Raw genomic sequence first — 18,849 nt, 5'->3', positions numbered from 1 at the left:
GAATGGGCTATTTAGTCAATAGATTTGATCACTCAGCTTTGTTTATGTCCTGGCCCTCTAAACGCTCCCCTCACCATTAATCATTAATCTGTTCTAATCACCGCTGTGTATGATGAGGGGGCTTAAGGCGTCAGCATACTTCAGTTCGACTAGCGGCAAGGCGAACCGAATGGGTGTGCTCGCATACTCCCTTAAAAGAGCTACGCTTCAAAAATGAGGGGGATATAAGCATTTTGAGATGCCGTAGCAAGTATATACTTCCTCAAAATAGTCTGAATTAATTTAAGATCACTCAAGAAATCTGTCATTAATTGACGTTTTTGCTGAGGAGATCTTAGTCGCACAATTTTACATCTAAAATGTTTGGTGAAGTATTTCTCAATGAAAAATATTGCTTGAAAACGAGTTGTCTCGTTTAATGACAACAAAGACTTTATTGAATAATCCCTATTATTGACCACTGACGAAGGGGCGTATTATTCTGATACCAACTTTGGCTTGCCTCAAGAAAAAAAATGTATGCGCATGAACAGCTCCAAAAAAACTTGAATACAAAAATGTCAAAAAACAGGTCACAATATATCGTTATAAGATGTGCAAACTGTTCCGAACTGTTTCAGATGGGAAGCATGCGGACGCCTTTAGAGAAAATCGGAAGAGCATCAACAACAACTCTATTATGAGTGTCAATGGCACCTGTGCATACATACCGGTAGTCAAGTGTTAACAGTAGACTACGCACCGCTACCGAGCCATTTAACAAAATATGTGAAACTAGAATGAGGCCTAGCAATAACTGACTCAACCATGCATAAATTGAAACTGGGCCTATGCTGTGAACAAGGCACTGTAGCCATATGCCCTACCAGCTGGCATTACTAAAGCTGAAGACAATGCTACCAAACAACTGGGTGATTCTCATGAAAGAAGTTTTAACCATGGCAGTAGAAATTTAGTTAGAAAGCCATTCGATCTGCAACAATCCAGTATCATTTTTCTGCTACATTATGCCAAAGTGTCTTATTTTAAATAATTTAACATTTCCACCCCCATATTCTCATTACCAAAATGCATCCGGATTATATTCTCGGGTTATTTTATACAATTATACTTCAAATAAAAACTCACTTATTTGAATAAGACAAAATAAGTTGCTGTAGTTTGTCTATAAAGCATACAAATCTAGGGCAGATGATGGTTTAGCCCAGTGGGGGACAAACTTTTTCACTCGGCCCCCATTCCACCATTGGAGAACACCCCTCTCACCTATCATAAAAGCTGTCAGTGCAGTCAACAATGTGATTTTCCTGTTTTACATATATTTCCACACTATGATGTCGGAATAATATTGTGAAAATTATAACGCCCTTTTAGTGTAAGAGCAGTTTACAAAGACTGCCTGAAATGTAGGCCCATTTTAATGGGATGGAGTATTGGCCTTCCATGGTGATATCACCATGAGGTAAATGAGTTATTAATAAACCAATAAGAAAGAGCGTTCCAAACCTCTCTGCCAATAACAGCTAGTTTTCAGTTTTCCCCTCCCCACTTAGACCACTCCCAGACAGGCCTAGCATAAGCCTAGGTATAGGCTATTTTCAATCACAGCTTAATGATAGTCAAAACCAACAATATTATTTATTTTTACATTACATTATAAGGCTAATTTTAAAAAATGTATCCCGTTCTGAAGACGGTAGATGTCACTACGGTAAGACAGCCCGTTCCTCAAACTGTCACTGCTCCATCACAGCGAGCCACAAAGACACCAACCTGCTCCATGCTGAAGCTCCTCAGCCAGAAAGGAATATTGGAAAAGATTTGCCTGCAACACTAACACTATCATTGGTTATGATTCGTCCAGTTGCATTCGATTTCGCACTATAGCCTAAGTGCCGTTTTAGCAGTTTGTTACTTTTTCCACAAAAATGTTTTACAAAAAAAATGGTTGGCCAATAGGGGCCGATAGCATCGTCTATCAATGTTTTATGGGTACATATTCACGATAAGACAAAGATTGACATCATTTAACCCTAATACTAGTTGAAGTTCACATTAAACTATATGATTTATTACGTAAAAACCCTGTGGACATGTTTCTCATCACGTAACACTTTCAAGTTCCTGTAACATCTCCAATCATTTTTTAAACAAAGTTATTCAGCCATGCATGATGCATCATCTAGAGGAGTAATCCTTAGATGACCACAAGTTCATTTAATTTCATCACTTACATGCCTTCTGAATGAGGATATTTTTTCTCAAAACTCCCCCTTTACCACACTTGACCTTCTCATTACTATAATGACAAAAAAACTCAAATTAGGAAAAACCCAGAGAACCATTAATTTACCAACACAGAGGCATGAATGGGCTTTGTAGATATGGTCAATTGTTTGCTAAATCATAATGGCAGTCTACAGATTGAGCTAATGGCCTCATTACCTAATCACACGTCCCATTACCATAGTGTTAGGTCCGTTTCAGTAATGATAAACTCATTCTAACGTATAGTCAATGGGTGTGCTGCTCTGGTGACTCAAATTATTCACTAGGACCACTGCTTACACCCACTGCATTGGTTTTTTTGTTGTTGTTTTTTTTAAACATCTGTTATTTGATTAAGTAGGGTTTGTCAAGAAATACAGGGTGTAAAAACCCCATTTCATTTACTTAAATCCAGAATCTGGAGTTTGTGTTTTCCACTACTTAAAATGAGGATAATCCCCATTTTGACATGCTTTAGCACTTACCTATACTGTTTGATATCCCAAGACAGTTTTTGGTCCATATCCTACACATTTTGATACTTTATAGGCATATCATGTTATGCCATTTGTCATAGGATCCCATTCAATTTAGAAATGTATCTTAAATACTTTAGAACCACACATATTCACATCCCAATACTACCTGTAAAGACCTTGGGGGAAAAATATATTATTTTTATAAGAACGTCCCTTTTGGGTCGTTCCACCTCAAAAACACAAGAAAAAGGATTCAACACCCACCATCTTAGATTGTTATGAAATTGTTAGAAACAGATAAGATTAGCATTCCTGTAACATTCATTTTGTTTAAATAGAATTTGAGATAATTGAGTGCACCCAAATTGGCCATTTTTAGAGAATTCATATAATATTGAATAATTATAGTAACTAACATCTGATTTGGACCAAACTATTTGCTAACAATGAGTTAGACACAAGGAATCTAAAGAAATGGTTAAAAGCCACCCAACTGAACCTCCCACGCCAATCCCACCCTACTATTAAGCCCACCAAAGTTTAGACATTTCGAACACATACTGTCCTAATTTATGTAAGAATAGTGGATATAAAATGAAATATTAATCTCATGTGAAGTTATGACTTTACCTGCGTTTTAATAAGAAAAAACATATTTGATCAAATAAAAGTCCAGACTGGACATAATGGGTACAGGATGTACCCTTTTAAGCCCATGGGTGTTCCAAATAAGCCCACCTCTTAAAAAATCATTTTAATTTATTTCCAAAATGATTCAACTAATCATTCAACTAATCATGTCTTGATTGAAGTCTATGATTTAGTTGAATCCGGTGTGTACTGGTCGGCAAGAACAAAAGCCTAAATCCACATTGATCTCTGTGCATATAATTGGACACCCCTTTGTTGTAATATAATTTTAAGAAATGTCAGTTTTGAACATTTTGGAAATAAATTAAAATGATTATTTAAGAGGTGGGCTTATTTGGAACACCCATGGGCTTAAAAGGGTACATCCTGTACCCATTATGTCCAGTCTGGACTTTTATTTGATCAAATATGTTTTTTTGCTTGGTTAGAACACAACGGCCCTCTGAGGATAAGAAGCCATGCAACAAAGACCATAACACACAGATTCAATGAATTATCTGAAAGATTATTCACATTTGCCGCACTGCTATTTTGGTTAATTCAACTAGTCTTCCTTTAAGCCTATCTGAAGACAGTTTCAAATCTCCCCCTGTACTGTGTATTAAAAATGTACAGGTGGTGGACCAACAAGCAGAATCACCTGGATGATTGAACAACAAGATGACAATGCCCCCACACAAAAGTCCATGAGTAGTCACCCAATAGTCATCTTCTTATCCCTCATTGGTTTCCATTTTTATCCACCATTTGTAGGTCTTCCATCCCTGACATCCTTCAACCCTGACCTTATTTTTCTCTCTCTCTGCATCAACGACTACCTGTCCACTCCAAATGTCCTGGAGTACAGAGGTTTCTTACTATTCCTAATGTTGGTAAAGCCACCATGGCTAGATGCACAATATGCATAACTGTAGTTTGTGTGTTTTAATCAACTTAAAATCAGAAGAAAAATAACATTCATGCTCATGTTCATTGAATATTAGGGATCTCAACATACTATCCCCATGTGTTTCAACGCAAACGGGGCTTAATAGGAGCATACTGGGCTTAATTGGAACAGGGATTTATAGTGAAAAAGAGAATAGAAAAGTCTACTTGTAAAATATTTGGAAACCAATGGTTTAGGGTATGAATATACACTATAGACTACAAGATAGTACGGATCATATTGAACAACATTGCTTGTTGTCATTTACATTCTGTAGAGGGAGTTCTTTTTGTGACACTGTACCCTTTAAGCCCACCTGAGACAGTCAAATTTACAAAAATGGCATGTATAGCAATGCAAGGTTAATTTAACAGTAAAATAAGAATCCATTCAAAAATGTAATCTGTGAATGTCTGAAATCTATTATCTGGTTATAGTTCACCAAGTTGTTGTTACTATGAGACTGACATGCAAGCATAACCGCTAGCATGAAAACGCCATATTTTCAATTGGCAAGAAATAGTAATGAAATCTCATGAAATAGCATGTGCACATATCAGCACATTCATCTCTTCATTTTAGATGAAGTTTGATCACTTACCTGAGAAGGTACAAAAAAAATACCTGGAAAAATGTGTAGGGTAGTCCCAACACCAACGTTTTTTTTGCAGCTTTGAAAATTGGCCATTAGTGGGCACTTACACATAATTGTCAATAACGTAATACAAAATCTGATTAACAGAAAAAGTTTAGTTTTTATTTAAACTGAACAAAAACAAAACGCCCCAGGTTTCATGATCTGAAATAAAAAGATCCCCAAAATTTTCCTTGTGCACAAAAACCTTATTTCTCTTATATTTTGTGCACACATTTGTTCACATTCCTGTTTGTGAACATTCCTCTTTTGCCAAGGTAATCCATCCACCCGACAGGTGTGGCATATCAAGAAGCTGATTAAACAGCATGATCGTTACACAGTTGCACTTTGTGCTGGGGACAATAAAAGGACACTAAAATGTGCAGTTGTCACACAACACAATGCCACAGATGTCTCAAGTTGAGGGAGCGTGCAATGGGCATGCTAACTGCAGGAATGTTCACCAGAGCTGTTGCCTGATTTTTTGCCTGAATTGAATGTTCATCTCGTTTTACTTCCGGTCCGGAGCGAGCAGTCGCACTTCGCTTCGCTCCACATGTAATATTACACTTCTTTACATTACAACGGTTTGGTTTGTTTGATCTGAACAATTTTTTCTTAGCTATCAAAGATAATTGTGTAGTTTAGAGTAATTAGAGTAATTATCGAGGCCAGCTATTTTTTTTCGTCCTCCTAACGTAGTCAACACTGCTGGCTGCTAGCTGCTAGCTAGTCAACACCGCTAGCTAGCCAACCGTTACCGACTAGCAGCGCTGTAGATACTAATACATTACAACGGAACGATTTGACTAGTGCAGTGTTAGCTAGCTAGCTACATAGCTGTCTTTGTCATAGCTTGATAATTGTGTAGTTTAGTAATAGCTAGGTTAGCTAGCCAGCTATTTCCGTCCCCCGCGACGCCATTGTTCCATACCCAGCCAACTATTACCGACGAGCAGCATTGTAGAAACTAAATACATTACAAAGGAACGTCTTGATTAGTGTTATGTTATGTTAGCTAGCTACAAAGTTGCTTTTGTATAATAGCCAACCTCTACCGACTAGCAGCACTGTAGAAACTATTACATTACAACGGAACGACTTGATTAGTGTAGTGTTGTGTTAGTTAGCTAGCATTTGTCATTTTAGTCAATAAGATTTTCGCAACGTAAGCTTAACTTTCTGAACATTCGAGACGTGTAGTCCACTTGTCATTCCAATCTCCTTTGCATTAGCGTAGCCTCTTCTGTAGCTTGTCAACTATGTGTCTGGCTATCCCTGTTCTCTCCCCTCTGCACAGGCCATACAAACGCTTCACACCGCGTGGCCGCTGCCACTCTAACCTGGTGGTCCCAGCGCGCACGACCCACGTGGAGTTCCAGGTCTCCGGCAGCCTCTGGAACTGCCGGTCTGCGGCCAACAAGGCTGAGTTCATCTCAGCCTATGCTACCCTCCAGTCCCTAGACTTCCTGGCGCTGACGGAAACATGGATTACCACAGATAACACTGCTACTCCTACTGCTCTCTCCTCGTCTGCCTACGTGTTCTCGCATACCCCTAGAGCATCGAGCCAGCGGGGTGGTGGCACTGGAATCCTCATCTCTCCCAAGTGGACATTCTCTCTTTCTCCCCTGACCCATCTGTCTATCTCCTCATTTGAATTCCATGCTGTCACAGTTACCAGCCCTTTCAAGCTTAACATCCTTATCATTTATCGCCCTCCAGGTTCCCTTGGAGAGTTCATCAATGAGCTTGATAAGTTCCTTCCCTGAGGATGGCTCACCTCTCACAGTTCTGGGTGACTTTAACCTCCCCACGTCTACCTTTGACTCATTCCTCTCTGCCTCCTTCTTTCCACTCCTCTCCTCCTTTGACCTCACCCTCTCACCTTCCCCCCCTACTCACAAGGCAGGCAATACGCTTGACCTCATCTTTACTAGATGCTGTTCTTCCACTAATCTCATTGCAACTCCCCTCCAAGTCTCCGACCACTACCTTGTATCCTTTTCCCTCTCGCTCTCATCCAACACTTCTCACTCTGCCCCTACTCGGATGGTATTGCGCCGTCCCAACCTTCGCTCTCTCTCTCCCGCTACTCTCTCCTCTTCCATCCTATCATCTCTTCCCTCTGCTCAAACCTATCTCCTGATTCTGCCTCCTCAACCCTCCTCTCCTCCCTTTCTGCATCCTTCGATTTTCTCTGTCCCCTATCCTCCAGGCCGGCTCGGTCCTCCACTCCTGCGCCGTGGCTCGACGACTCACTGCGAGCTCACAGAACAGGGCTCCGGGCAGCCGAGCGGAAATGGAGGAAAACTCGCCTCCCTGTGGACCTGGCATCCTTTCACGCCCTCCTCTCTACATTTTCCTCTTCTGTCTCTGCTGCTAAAGCCACTTTCTACCACTAAATTCCAAGCATCTGCCTCTAACCCTAGGAAGCTCTTTGCTACCTTCTCCTCCCTCCTGAATCCTCCTCCCCCTCCCCCCCTCCTCTCTCTCTGCGGATGACTTCGTCAACCATTTTGAAAAGAAGGCTGATGACATCCGATCCTCGTTTGCTAAGCCAAACGACACCGCTGGTCCTGCTCACACTGCCCTACCCTGTGCTTTGACCTCTTTCTCCCCTCTCTCTCCAGATGAAATCTCGCGTCTCGTGACGGCCGGCCGCCCAACAACCTGCCCACTTGACCCTATCCCCTCCTCTCTTCTCCAGACCATTTCCGGAGACCTTCTCACCTCGCTCATCAACTCATCCTTGACCGCTGGCTACGTCCCTTCCGTCTTCAAGAGAGCGAGAGTTGCACCCCTTCTGAAAAAACCTACACTCGATCCCTCCGATATCAACAACTACAGACCAGTATCCCTTCTTTCTTTTCTCTCCAAAACTCTTGAACGTGCCGTCCTTGGCCAGCTCTCCTGCTATCTCTCTCAGAATGACCTTCTTGATCCTAATCAGTCAGGTTTCAAGACTGGGCATTCAACTGAGACTGCTCTTCTCTGTGTCACGGAGGCTCTCCGCACTGCTAAAGCTAACTCTCTCTCCTCTGCTCTCATCCTTCTAGACCCATCTGCTGCCTTTGATACCGTGAACCATCAGATCCTCCTCTCCACCCTCTCCGAGCTGGGCATCTCCGGCGCGGCCCACGCTTGGATTGCGTCCTACCTGACAGGTCGCTCCTACCAGGTGGCGTGGCGAGAATCTGTCTCCGCACCACGTGCTCTCACCACTGGTGTCCCCCAGGGCTCTGTTCTAGGCCTATCTCACTATACACCAAGTCACTTGGCTCGGTCATATCCTCACATGGTCTCTCCTATCATTGCTACGCAGACGACACACAATTAATCTTCTCCTTTCCCCCTTCTGATAACCAGGTGGCGAATCGCATCTCTGCATGTCTGGCAGACATATCAGTGTGGATGACGGCTCACCACCTCAAGCTGAACCTCGGCAAGACGGAGCTGCTCCTCCTCCCGGGGAAGGACTGCCCGTTCCATGATCTCACCATCACGGTTGACAACTCCCTTGTGTCCTCCTCGCAGAGTGCTAAGAACCTTGGCGTGACCCTGGACAACACCCTGTCGTTCTCCACTAACATCAAGGCGGTGACCCGATCCTGTAGGTTCATGCTCTACAACATTCGCAGAGTACGACCCTGCCTCACACAGGAAGCGGCGCAGGTCCTAGTCCAGGCACTTGTCATCTCCCGTCTGGATTACTGCAACTCGCTGTTGGCTGGGCTCCCTGCCTGTGCCATTAAACCCCTACAACTCATCCAGAACGCCGCAGCCCATCTGGTGTTCAACCTTCCCAAGTTCTCTCACGTCACCCCGCTCCTCCGCTCTCTCCACTGGCTTCCAGTTGAAGCTCGCATCCGCTACAAGTCCATGGTGCTTGCCTACGGAGCTGTGAGGGGAACGGCACCTCCGTACCTTCAGGCTCTGATCAGGCCCTACACCCAAACAAGGGCACTGCGTTCATCCACCTCTGGCCTGCTCGCCTCCCTACCTCTGAGGAAGCACAGTTCCCGCTCAGCCCAGTCAAAACTGTTCGCTGCTCTGGCACCCCAATGGTGGAACAAGCTCCCTCAATCACCACCTTCCGGAGACACCTGAAACCCCACCTCTTTAAGGAATACCTGGGATAGGATAAAGTAATCCTTCTAACCCCCCCCCCCAAAAAAAAAAGATTTAGATGCACTATATTGTAAAGTGGTTGTTCCACTGGATATCTTAAGGTGAATGCACCAATTTGTAAGTCGCTCTGGATAAGAGCGTCTGCTAAATGACTTAAATGTAAATGTTAAATGTACCATAAGCCGTCTCCAACGTTGTTTTAGAGAATTTGGCAGTACGTCCAACCGGCCTCACAACCGCAGACCACGTTTAACCCAGGACCTCCACATCCGGCTTCTTCACCTGCGGGATCGTCACACCAGCGACCAGGACAACTGATGAAAATGTGGGTTTGCACAACCAAAATTTCTGCACAAACTGTTAGAAACCATCTCAGGGAAGCTCATCTGCATGCTCGTCATCCTCACCGGGGTCTTGATACAGTTTGTCATCGTAACCGACTTCAGTCGGCAAATAATCACCTTCGATGGCCACTGGCACACTGGAGAAGTGTGCTCTTCACGGATGAAACCCAAGCAGATAGCGTCTATGGTGTTGTGTGGGAGAGCGGTTTGCTGATGTCAACTTTGTGAACAGTGCCCCATGGTGGCGGTGGGGTTATGGTATGGGCAGGCATAAGCTACAGACAATGAACAACTGCATTTTCCGATGGCAATTTGAAGGCACAGAGATGCCGTGACGAGTCCCATTGTCGTGCCATTCAACCGCCGCCGCCATCACTTCATGTTTCAGCATGATAATGCACGGCTCCATGTCGCAAGGATCTGTACAAAATTCTTAGAAGCTGAAAATGTTCCAGTTCTTCCATGGCCTGCATACTCAGACATGTCACCCATTGAGCATGTTTGGGAAGCTCTGGATCGACGTGTACGACCTCGTGTTCCAGTTCCCACCAATATCCAGCAACTTCGCACCGCTATTGAAGAGGAGTGGGACAATTCCACAGGCCACAATCAAAGGAGATTTGTCGCATTGCATGAGGCAAATGATCACACCAGATCACAATTGACTGATTTCCTTACATGAACTGTATCTTTGAAATTTTGCATGTTTCATTTATATTTTTGTTCAGTGTAGTTTTTCATTTGAATCCAAAGATGGAAGTGGGCTTAAAGGGTTTGCTTACCCTATATAGTATTAGTTTTCTATGTTTGACAATTAGTATGGAGCTGCGACTCAGAGTATTGTTTCTTCATCCTATGTAATGTATTCTCATTGAATTTTCCCCCCTCAATTTCAGAGAAATTAGTAATTGAAGTTGTTGGATGAATGTCCCATCCTACATTCTGATATTATCAGGTTCTGACCACTAGATGGTACTGTTCCTGCTATTAGGGGATTATTTTATAAAGAATCCTCCCCACATTGCTAAAGGGACAGTTCAGCCAAATTAAATATTGGTTAACAATGGGGGAGTTCTTAAAAAAAGTATCCTAAATTGCAGGAATAGTGCCATCTAGTGGTCAGAACATGCTAATTTCAAGATGTAGGACGGGACATAAACCCAACAACTACAATTACTAATTCTCTGAACTGGGAAAAAAATGTCACCAAATTCACTGAGAATACCTTACATAAGATAAAGAAACAATACTCAGAGCCGCAGCTCCATACTACTTGTCAAACGTAGGGAACTGATACTATAGACTCGATATTGGTGTGGGATTGGCATGGGGTTAGGGTGGCTTTTGACCACTTCTTTGGATTCCTCATGTTTGGTCCAAATCGGTTGGAAGACTGCACCCAAAAAAACTCTCTTTTGGTATTTGTTTCATTAGTCCATTGTTGACTATATCAACAATGGACTAATGTAACAAATACCAAAAAATAGTTTTTGGGAGGAATTTTCCAATGAGTCCACTTTTGACTTAAATGCATTCACATAATTACAGTACTTATAGTAAAATAAGGGGTATTCTGGGATTAACAAACAACAGTTTGATGCATTTGGTTACTGAATCTCTAATAGAGCTTAGTACAGTTTTTTAACAGGTCCTAATCTTAGTGATCCAAGAGGAATTATGGAAACTGATCCAAGATAAATGTTTTGGTCTAGCGCCCGTTTCGTGAGAATCACCCAACTATGAAATATAAAACACCATACCTGCCCAATTGTGTTTTATCTCGAAATGGTCACTTTGACTCACATTTTAGCACTGGTACAAAGATACACTGTACTACCAAACAAATTTGGAGAAAAGAACGGTTGTGGGCAAGGCTACCAGTCAAGCAATGCGTTTTCATACCAACCTTAGTACCTAACTGTGCAAATAGAGATCGCCAGCTTGTAGTCCTAAGAAAACGGAAATCAGTTACCTCAAGTTCATTCAGCCATTCCTATGGAGGAAATGGAGTTTTGGGATAAGCACCAAAAATAAGGTCTGAGGTTAACACAGGCTTAGGAGATCTTATACGTTTTCTGCTATAAGATAACAGTCAGTTAACATAAAGGCTTCATAGTTCATAAAGGTTATGTGCTTGTTTTGATTACATAAATGCTTCAAAGTTTTTAAAAATTACTTGAGCTGATGAAGATCATCTCAGAACAAAACACAAGATCTTCTAAGGCTGTCTTTACCACGGAGATTCTTTTCGGTGTTTATCCCAAAAAACATGAATTTCCCCAAAGGCTTTGGCCGACGAGCCATGGCGGAGTTAGTACTTACAAAGATCCGCCATTACTATTGCTCTCTATTACTAAAGAGTGCAAAGTCTGAGTCTAGGGAGTTGAAATGTTAACTGGGGACGGGGGGGGGGACAGCCATACTGAACTGGTAATCAAGGCTTCGTGACCTCACTTTTATATGACTAACAGATAGACTAAGAAAAGACTAAGAAAAAACTGAAGAGGTAGATATAAGTGTCTGAACACCATGAAAGTAGGACCTTGCTTCTTTGGGAAAAATACATTTCCACACTTCCATCATAACCCTAACTAACTATCACGATTTGTTAATGAAGTTTGGTGACAGTCTGACTAGTACAACAGTTAGGCTAACGCTATTCACAGGAAACGTAGCCAGAACACCAACAAGAGAAACCAAGTAGTTGTGTTGCTTACCCTGACAGAGAGGCCATGGCCCAAAGCACTTAAACATTGGAAAGGGGATTCAGTAAAACTCCATGGGATTCAGAAGTGTTGTCATACTCTGCCGGCCTGCTCTCTGGTAGTACTCCTTTAATGATGACAGGCGTTGTCAAAACTGGGTTTCCTGATCTACAGCATCGACATTACATTATTTCCTTGGAGTAGAGATACATTTGACTCAGGGAGGGGAGGTTACTGTTCGTTCACGGGAGATACCACCCTGCTGAACAGCGGGTGTGCTAAAGGCAGGGGACAATAGGTGAAGTTGAGAGGAGGCTCTTTGTGTGTGTATGATAGGGGGTTGCACGCATGAGTGCACAATGTGTCGTACACTCTTGGAGGTGTTTGAGATATTATAATTGGAACAAACCCGTTGTACTGCCACAAGGCAAAATAGTACTGACAGGAGCTTAAGGATCTTTGGAACAGTGGTAATTAGGACATCATTTTCAAAGTGAACAAGAGACATTCTATTCTATCACTGTGCTAGGGCAAGTTCCCTTTACATCACAAAGCCTTCTCTAAACAAATTAATCTAAACAAGATCAGTAGAGTAAAAAGACAAAGGGAATATGAATAGAAGGAATATGAATAGGCAGGAGAAAAACAGGCCTGGGCCTAAAATAGTGGAACAATAAACTTAATGTCTCACACTTTAGAGAAGAAAAATAAGGAAAGTGTCTACAATAAATAGAACAGCAACCTCTTCCGGAAAATGGAATAGTCCACCTAGTTCCATAAAAGGAGATGTTATTTTATGCCACTGAGCCTCTCCTCCTTGTGATGTCATGAGCCACTCTGAGGACTCCAGAGCCAACCAGAGCCTGTCTCCCCGTCAACAACCTCCCTCCCCCACTATGCCCTGGAGCACTGGGTAAACTAGCAGCAATTTCTTTAAAGGGACAGAGCCTGTTTTCTACTAGAGATGGGAACAGGGGAAGCCCTACTCAAGTCACTAAAGGCATTTCCCAGACAGATATTTTTCATCAGCAATATGATGACATAGCCTATTGCCCAGAAGTGGTATAGCCCAACTACTTGAATAGCAGTGGCAGAAACCAAAACGAAATAGCTGAATTAAACACCACTGAATGAGTAGTCTACCATACAAGATTCAAAGAATTGTCAATAGAGCAGTAGGCCAATTGAATGCAATGTGAGTTTAGGCCTATAGCCGACACCTAGTCCACTTTGGCCTGATCCCAGATCGGTTTGTGCTCTTGCCAACTCCATTGCTCATCGTCAAGGCCCCATAAAAAAAGAAATTCCCGGAACAGCATTTTGTTAGTGACGTTAGCGATGACAACAGCTGTGAGCAGCAGGATGTGTGCCACTCTTCATATGGAAACACTAGCCCTAAATGGACTTTTATGACATGAGCAAATCCATTAAGACAGCTTGGGAAATATTATTTCAGAAGCTTTAAATATGTGAAAATGAAGGTGAACCGTCAGGAGTTTGGGGAGTCAATTGGCCTTTACATTCAAGGAATAAAAAGTAGGCCTAGTCTATATCGAATAATGGTTAGGGGAACAAAAGTAAGCTAACTTTTTAACCTTTCAAATAACCCCTTGCCTATGTGTCACATGGTCAAGCTCCTTCTCGCTAACATAATGATAAAGGCTAGCCTAGTTAAGTCAAATATGCAGTCTCATTTTAGCTGTAACTTCCTAGCGTTAAATCATAATAGTAATTTGTTTTATTAGGCCTAAGGCAAGGATAAGTTAGGCTAATGTACCCATTTTCGCTTTAAAATACGTTTTGAAGAAATTACAGGCTTCACACCAAACATTTTATTGGATGAACAAACTAAGCAGGAGTCTTTAGAAAATGTGTGTTTTATTGTTTAGTGAAATGACAAGAACCAACAGCTCAAACAAGCCTCATCTAGCCAGAGACAACATGGAAATTCCTGGATTATTCAGTAGGCAGTTTCCCTGTCCCATCAGACATAGACTACTTACTCACCAACCCGTTGAAGAGCCTATATTTGGAACACTTGCATATCTATTGGACTTGAACTACAAATAGAAACCTAAATAAGGCTCACCAAGCCTAGTACTGTACCTCTATGGTATTTAGACATTAAAAACAGACACTTTCACTCCTCTGTCAGCCTATAAACATCTAATTTCTTGTTTTGCCAAATAAAAACAAAAAGGACAGGTCACATTAGAACAAAGTTGTAGGCCTACTAGGCTATATGATGTAGACGAGGGCTCTCCGACCTTGTTCAGGGCGAGCTACCGTCCTGTAGGTTCACTCCAACCCTAATCTGGCAACCCTGATTCTAATAACTAGCTGGTTGATAAAACTGAACCAGGTTAGTTACAACTGGGTTTGAAGCAAAAACCTAGAGGAGGATAGCTCTCCAGGAAGAGGGTTGGAGACCCATGTTGTAGAAGGCTATGCGTTCAATAAAATAGCCTGCATGATATGCTGTCATACAAGATAATTGTATCCAGAGTCAAAAAGGAACAAATGCTGCAACGGGCTGGTGTGCAGCATATTTTTTTGCTTTGACCCAAGAGCCCTGAGGAAGCAGCTGATGGCTTATTAGTTTCATCAAGAGCTTGCCATAGGCGATGTAAGGGCCTTAAACTACCCTCCTATGACTACAGTATGCGGTTAAAAAAAACAATTGACCAGGCTAGATTGTGTTAGCGAAATAAATACGAACACTTACAGAGATCTAGTCTGACTAAAAATAAACCGTGTGCACAGCAGTGCGTCCAGGTGCTGGTTTTGGCAGGAACAACTGGTATTCAAAAACAAGTGTTTAACTACTAGTCTAGTCAGACTGCTTTAGAGACAGGGGTTTCATCCATCCTTGTGTGCAATAGCTTATTTACAACCTGAAACCTACCACTTGCAGCATTGTAAAAAAAGAAAGAAAAAAAGGCTACATTTATGGTAGACTAGTTTTTGCCATCTTGGATGAATAAATTGTCCACTGCATTGTCTTGCAAGACGCAAATAACCACATTTAGGCTACATTCATTGCTTGTACATTTGTAAAAACAAAAACTGTACTAAGACTGCATAATCCTTGCATCACCACCACATTAAACAATAGCCTAAATATTTATGTCATAACTCGGCTGTAATACCACATTCTTGAGCAGTTGGCCTTGAGTAGTTGGCCTTGGAGGAAACAGTTAGGCTAGCTGAAGCCATAGAGCAACCTAAACAGGAAGTTGGGAAGACTTCACACAGAGGCATATGTCTGTACTGTAGCACTTATTATGCTTGCCAGCAGAGGCCATGCCTCAGAGAAATTGGTAGTTATGTAGCAACTACCAAGACTTGAGCTGCCCCTTCCTCACTGTAGCACCTAAAATGGAGTCCTAGACCCAGCAAGTCAACTGTGGATGGAGAAAAATACAGCTATTTAGCTCTATTTAGTATTTTTTATAAAAAAATGGGACTTAAGGGAAGACAATGGTGTTCACGCCGAAGAAATTCTAACATGCTTATTGTTACAGTAGTGCTCATGTAAAGGGCACCAACTTAACGCTATCAAAAAAATACTACTAGGGCTAACTATACAGAACAAAAATAAAAACATGTAAAGTGTTGTTCCCATGTTTCATGAGCTGAAATAAAAGATCCCAGAATTTTTCCATATGCACAAAAATATTATTTATCTCAAAGATGTGTTTACATCCCTGTTAGTGAGCATTTCTCCTTTGCCAAGATAATCTACCCACCTGACAGGTGTGGTATATCAAGAAGCTGAATAAACAGGATGATCATTACACAGGTGCACCTTGTGCTGGAGACAATAAAAGGCCACTAAAATGTGCAGTTGTGTCACTCAACACAATGCCATTGATGTCTCAAGTTGACAGAGCATGCAATTGGCATGCTGACTGCAGGACTGTCCAGAGCTAATGTTCTGATGAGTATTTATATCTGTAATAAAGCTTTTTTGTGGGTAAAAACTTCATTCTGATTGGCTGTGCCTGGCTCCCAAGTGGGTGGGCCCCTGCCCTGTTATGTGAAATCCATAGATTAGGGCCTCATTTATTTCAAATTGACTTATTTCCTTCTATGAAATGTAACTCAGTAAAATCTGAAATTGTTGCGGTAATATTTTTGTCCAGTATAAATAAATAAACACGACTACTATGGGATGAATGCCGTCATACATTGGTCTGGTTTGATATAAAATTGTAGAGAAATATCCTCATAGACAATTAGTGTGTATCAACACCCAGAGGTTAATTAAGACAGAGGGTTCTGAACCTGGGCAATTTCAGATTTCCTTCTGGCTGCATTTTTTTTTACCAGGCCAAAATAAGTAGGCTAATGATGAGTGCTAGGTTTATGAGCCTAGGTTGCAACGACAGAGTCAAAGCATTAGATGTTGCAAACCAGGGGTTTCAAACTTTTCTTGCCCAGAAAACCCCGCCCAGGCAAACCGGTGACTCCGGGACCCACATCATATTTTAGCAACAAAGGTGAATGGTAATGGCAAATATAAGTAATCAACATTTTAAAATGAATAGATTTGGTAGACAGTTTCATTAGCTTGACCACCCCACAGTTCATTGGAAGAGGAAGTGTAAATTCTAACAGTCTAGCAGCTAGAAAGGCATCTTGGTGGTATAATTTAAGCAAATTTCCAGAAATTTCACAGTTCAGCACAGAGAGAATTAAGGGTTTCAAGCAAATTTCCTGCAATTCTATGTACTTTTCCATGGATAATACTGTATTCCTCTGCTCAAACATGAAATGGGCATGTGTCCTGAACGCCCGGTTTTCTGAATTTGCTATTCTCCCGGACTGTCTAGCTTTTATTTGATTGTTAGTTCTCAAAGATGACATTATTAAAAAATATATATATAGTTCAATATCTTTTCTGCTTGCTTTTCATCTGGTTTTGGTAGTTTAAGTTGACAAATTGTTCTTCCATGCTGTGTTTTCGTGTGTTGCTGCCATGCTATTGTTGTCTTAGGTCTCTCGTTGTGATGTGTGTTTTGTCCTATATTTTTAATCCCAGCCCCGCAGGAGGCCTTTTGGTAGGCAGTCCTTGTAAATAAGAACAAATTATTAACTGACTTGCCAAGTTAAATAAAGGTTAATTAAAATAAAAAGACAGCTGGCCCGCCTAAGAATTTTCAATACAGAAAAAAAACGAATCATCTCCAACGGCTAATTTCCTTCATATTAAAAGGGATAGTTAGTGTGACGATGAAACCCTTTATCTAATTCCCCAGTCGGATGATGCCAGCATGCCAACTGTTCCCGAAGACTCCCGGTCATTCCGCTAACGCTAGTTAGCATTCACTCGTGAAACTACCGACAACTTCCGTCATACTGGACACAGCAACACATAAAAGGTATCCACGACGGTATAGAATAATTATTAAAATACACCCCCCCCCCCAAAAAAAAAAGATGAATTCAAGGACCCACTGTAGTACCTCCGCGGACCCATAGGGGGCCGCGGACCCCAGTTTGAAAACCCCTGTTGTAAACAGTCCCACAAAAAATAAGACGCAAGCTTGCTACAGTACCCATGTATTTCGGATACATTGCTGCCAAACGTGTTATTTTGTAAAAATCACATGTTCAACGACTTCCAAATAAGTACCTGTGATGGTGTTCAGTATGACCAGAGATTTTGGCTGAGACTACTCATGATACAGGTCGCCAGCTAGTTAGCCACCCAAGCTTCCATGCTAACTGACCTATCAGCTAACTTTTCCACTAAGCCAAGGTCGGCAAACGACTTAATTCTGTCAACTAACGTTAATTTAATAACAAATTGTCGACGGTACGGAAACTTTCAATGGGGTGTCACCATGGATAGCTAGCTAGTTAGCTAGCATTGCCTAACGTACAATGTTAACTAGTTATTCCGTTGCCAACTAGTCTAACTACCACTTGCTCGACATTACTGGCCATCTATCTTTAATATACACACGATAAATAGCTAAATTACAATGCACAGGAATTGTTACCATAACCGCTAACTAGTAGCTACATAACAATAAAGATTTTAGTTAACATTTTGTTTAATCCACTTACCTTCTTCTCTTCTTTTTAGGCCCAAACCATTCTAGCTATTGGAAAGCCCTTTCTCTTTGTCTTTTCCACTTTCCAGTTAAAAAAAATAAAATGGACCCGACAAAAATGTTACAATAATAGTTAAAATACTTAAAGCATGAAAAGACTACATCCTCTCTATCAAGTATAGCTGTGACAGCAGAAAATTATTCGTCATTATTTTCTCTATCATTTTACAACAAAGCTAGCAAGGTGGCTAGCTAGGCAGAGATGAGTGGATACATGCAAGAAAGCAGCTGTGATGACTTCGGTTCCCTAAACTTGATCACGTGATCACGGCGTATTCTTAAGGTTCCGATCGTGAATCCTACAGTATCTTGGAAAGTAATATTTTGTTGTGTATTTAAATACAGAAATTAGACATTTTGCAATAAAATTGTTAAAAAGAAGGTATTCTGAATGCATTCAAGGAATTTCATAATTTGACCCAGGTCATAAACTTAATTATGTTGACGCCTGTTTTTCTGACCTTTTGGCCCCCACTGCTGATAAATTGACTTTAATGGGGACTCTGGTTCTATTCCTATTCATTTAATCCTCTCCAATTGGCAAAATCCAGATAGATAACCTTTGGAAAACTGGGCCTGGGATG

The 18,849-nt window shown here is 41.5% G+C and overlaps 1 protein-coding gene across 2 annotated transcripts in view; it reads right to left on the bottom strand.

Moving 5' to 3' along the window:
• The window catches only part of aff4 (AF4/FMR2 family, member 4), a 40,541-nt gene extending 22,030 nt beyond the window's left edge, over positions 1 to 18,511 (bottom strand). Inside the window, exon 1 of one of the 2 annotated variants that reach the window (XM_029690481.1) lies at positions 18,219 to 18,511. Coding sequence is in view for 1 of the 2 variants with exons in the window: in XM_029690480.1 (XP_029546340.1) it covers positions 12,156 to 12,172 (17 nt within the window). In the remaining variant the exon portion in view is untranslated. Of the gene's footprint in view, positions 1 to 12,155; positions 12,390 to 18,218 lie in introns of those variants that run through there. The other variant, XM_029690480.1, reaches the window with a different exon arrangement.
• Between the last annotated feature and the right edge of the window lie 338 nt (positions 18,512 to 18,849).

Source organism: Salmo trutta, chromosome 15 (assembly GCF_901001165.1).
Source record: "Salmo trutta chromosome 15, fSalTru1.1, whole genome shotgun sequence".
Taxonomy (NCBI): Eukaryota; Metazoa; Chordata; class Actinopteri; order Salmoniformes; family Salmonidae; genus Salmo; species Salmo trutta.
Note: the sequence above shows the minus strand (reverse complement) of the source record. Positions and strands in the feature narration are given on the sequence as shown.